Genomic DNA, 3,716 nt, shown 5'->3' with positions numbered 1-3,716 from the left:
AATTGAGATAAGGCAAAAATGATGATGATCAGTAAATCCCATTAAAAACTTGATATGATTAATTTATTTTTCATTAAATTACATTTTATGAAGACATTTACCAATCACATTAAAGATGTTTTTTATCAAAATCACATTAAAAATTAAATAATATTAGAAATGTCAATTATGACGTCCAAAGTATTCATAATTTGAGACATTTGGAAAGTGCCGGTGGAATAATTCATGTTTGTTCAATCCTTAGTCAGTCCTATGATTAGGTATCAATTCTGGGATAGCTTTGACTTCAGGGGTAAAAAGGACTATTCATATTTAATTAATATATTATTTTCTATTTTCTATTTTGTCAAAACTCAAAAGAAAGGAGAGGGTGACGCCTTGGAGTTGCCAACTTGCCGTGCGGTGCACGAGCGAAGGTCAGACAGACACCTTCCTGTTCAGAAATACTGATGACACGAGAAATCCAGATATTTAAGTTAGTCTAGAACTGTAAAGATTTTATGTTTTTTAATTTACTATTATTATTATTATTATTATTATTTATTAAATATTTAAATATTAATACCCTTTTATTGTAATCTTGAGTCTTTTATTTGGAACAGAATTACATTACCTTTTCTGCTTCATACTCAACCCTTCTATTTATCTCTGTTTCACGTGTTAATTGCAACGCTTTTCTCATCGTTGAATCCACGAGAAATAACAACCCATTCTTCTTCTTCTTTTTCGTTCTTTCTTTCTTCTTTCTTCTTCTGGCTTAATCTTAATCCATCATCATGTCTTCAATTTTGAGCTCCCAAGGAGTAGTCTTTGCAACAGCTATGGCGGTCTCGGGCACTGTAATCCTCCTAGCCTTCTGTCGACAGAAGCCACTCCTAGCTACCCAGTTCGCCGTCGATCGGAATTCCGACTCTACTGCTCCAGTTCTTCGGTCTTGCATCTCTTCTGGTACGAGGACTTGTTTCGACAGTTTTTCCTCTTTCTATTTCTTGAACTAGTTTCTTGACGGTTTCTGTTTTTCTTTTCTCCTTCTGGGTATGTGTTTTATCAGATGGGAAGAAGAGAGACAAGAAGAAGAAAAGGGTTCACTTTGCAGAAGACGTGGTTGATCCAATTGGAAACAGCGAGGAGTTCCGGAGGGAGCACCGCAAGAAATCGTTGAGTTTGAATCAAGTTTGCAGGTCTGAGAACCGCAGCGTCGTCCAAGGAATGCCCAGAAATCGAATGGCTTTGTACAATGGAATTCTCAGAGATCGTGTTCAGAGAATGACCTGCTCCTATTGATGAATCCTTCAAAAAATTTTCGAACGGTTTAATTTGTAACTGTGGTCCTTTACCGCCGCCCCCCCCCCCCCCCCCCCCTCACTCTGTTTGTCCAAAGAAACGAAGAGGAATCTGTGACTCTGCTTCTTCCATTTGTAAATATCAGTCTTCACAGCCTTGGCCTGATAACTAGACACAGACATTGATTGGAGATTAGGCCCTCCAAGATTTTGATTTCTTTACTTTGGCTAAATGGGTTTCTACTTTCCTGTCAATTTCTCATTTCTGATTTCCCCATGAAATAGAATTCATGGAAATTTCACGGGTTTATTTCTCCAACTGCTACTCTGATCTTTTTTTTTTTTTTTTTGTGGTGTTAATCACTGTGAAGGGATTCTTTCCCAGTTCCCCACAGATGACAGAACCCATAAATAATTGAATCAACTGTCAACTGTATGTATACAACTATACATGAATGAATGCGCGTAATTGTGTATGTCTGTGCTTTGATGATCAAACAAGGACCCCAGGATGGAAGATGAAGCCCAAGTAACCCTACAAAGAACTTTCCTTCTATTTCTCTGTTTCCTGTTAGTGGGATCTATGGATCTTAATTTCTTGGCTGAAATCTGAAATCTGAAAGAATGGAAGTTGGGTCCAATTCATTTTTCATTTCAGGAGAAAGTGGGGTTGAAGGAATTGAATGCCAGGACAGAAACGGATACAGAGCATTGAGTCTGAGAACTCTAGAGAGGCGTCTTCTATTTTGGACAGAATCTCAATATAAGTTACTTCTGTGCGCATTACGCATACCCCCTTGAGCCTTAAGCACCAGCCACTTATCCATCACACTCATAACTCAAAGCCTCAAACCCTTTTTCTTTCTTATGCATCTAAAAGGGAAAGAGATCTTACCCCAAAGGCCCAAAAGAAAAAGAAGAGCAGGAAAGAGAGGCCTGAATGGAATAGAATAACAGCTTATGGAGTTGAGCATGGGAGATGATTTTCTCCTTTTATCACCTTGATACCAATCCAACGGATAGAAAACACCAAAGGGTCCCGCATTTAGAGAGAGAGAGAGATCGACACTTAGATGCACTAGATGGAAGGAAAGGAAGCTGCAACTACTTTTTGAGAAGAAATTCTAGACGTAGCAGACTCAGCATTGTTGAATTGAGTTCAAATCAGCCTCCCATAACGTTCCACAGCACATCTTCGTCGTTTATTGTGAATATCTCTCGATGATGACATCATCATTTTTGGTATCGTCATGGAAGATGTTTTCAATACACGGCTTAAATGTACTTTGGGACGTTGTGGGGGGCATTATCGTGAGGGGCTGACTTGCTCTCTGTTGGAGTTCAAATCAGCCCCCCACCAGATTGCCCTCCACAACGTCTCATAACACATCTATGCTGTGTATTGTGAATATCTCCCGATGATAACATCGTCATTTCTAGTATCATCATCGAAAGATGTTCTCAATACACGGCTTGAATGTAATATGGGACGTTGTGGGGGGATGATTTGCTCTCTGTTGGAATTCAAATCAACCCCCCCCAGCACATCGCCGTGTATGGTGGTTAGGAGGTGTTTACTGTTTAGCCATTTTCTGGTCGTTAGGTAGTGTTTGGTACGCTACAGTTTAACTGCTTAAAGTAATGTTTGGAAAGGTGGTATGTCATGTGTTATTCTATTTCTAGCCCGGCTGTGAAATCAGTTACCACTTACCACCATATTATTGACCAGTTGATTCACTTTTATGCTTTTTAAAACCAAATGGAAACAATGGACAAAATGAGTCGGAACCAAACTAAAGTTGGTTCATTTTCAGTATAGTATTCGGACTTATGTCTCCTTTAGGCTCAGTTTGGAAAGAGTACAAGTACAAATAAGTACAATGTGAATACATACGAAATACAAAGTTTTACACTCTACATATTTGTAATTTTGTATTTGTATTCTTTCCAAACTGAGAATTTCTACTCCTTCCAAACTGGGCCTAAGGTTGTATTGGTTGCAAATGCAACTTTATTTGCACTAGTACAAATGCATGAAAGTGCAAATGAAAAAAAATGCAAAATCTTGTTTAATTTTGCTTTGGGTTTTACTTTATTCTGCTTCATGTTTTAATTTACTTCATTTCTACTGCAATCAAACATAAATTCAAAACAAAAATAGATCAGAATTTATACTCAAATCATTTGCACCCATAGTTTTGCATCAGTACAAATTTATTTGCATTGCAACTAAACACAATCTAAGGAATTACTAGTGGGCCCTCATGCAATGCAAATGTAAAAATTTTCAGTAAATTAGATTTTTTTTAAAATAACTTTACTAAATTAAATTACCAAAAAACACGAAAATTAGAATATGGAAATCACTAAATTAAAATTAACAATAGAAACCAAAAACCAATGTAAATTACCAATAATTGTGGAAATTATTAA

At 37.2% G+C, this 3,716-nt stretch overlaps 1 protein-coding gene across 1 annotated transcript; it reads left to right on the top strand.

The window, feature by feature from the left end:
* The first annotated feature begins 628 nt into the window (after positions 1-628).
* On the top strand, positions 629-1,538 carry LOC104595386 (uncharacterized). The gene is made up of 2 exons (XM_010256098.2): positions 629-948; positions 1,052-1,538. The coding sequence occupies exons 1-2, from the start codon at positions 777-779 to the stop codon at positions 1,282-1,284; spliced, it is 405 nt and encodes a 134-aa protein (XP_010254400.1). The 5' UTR covers positions 629-776; the 3' UTR covers positions 1,285-1,538.
* The last annotated feature ends 2,178 nt before the right edge of the window (positions 1,539-3,716 follow it).

Source organism: Nelumbo nucifera, chromosome 2, assembly GCF_055504915.1.
Source record: "Nelumbo nucifera cultivar China Antique chromosome 2, China Antique-T2T, whole genome shotgun sequence".
NCBI lineage: Eukaryota > Viridiplantae > Streptophyta > Magnoliopsida > Proteales > Nelumbonaceae > Nelumbo > Nelumbo nucifera.
Note: the sequence above shows the minus strand (reverse complement) of the source record. Positions and strands in the feature narration are given on the sequence as shown.

Excerpts from the sequence above, each read along its gene's own strand:
- LOC104595386 (XM_010256098.2), top strand. The coding sequence starts at position 777 with ATGTCTTCAATTTTGAGCTCCCAAGGAGTAGTCTTTGCAACAGCTATG. Across the intron at positions 949-1,051 it reads TCGGTCTTGCATCTCTTCTG|ATGGGAAGAAGAGAGACAAG; the intron begins GTACGAGGACTT and ends GTGTTTTATCAG.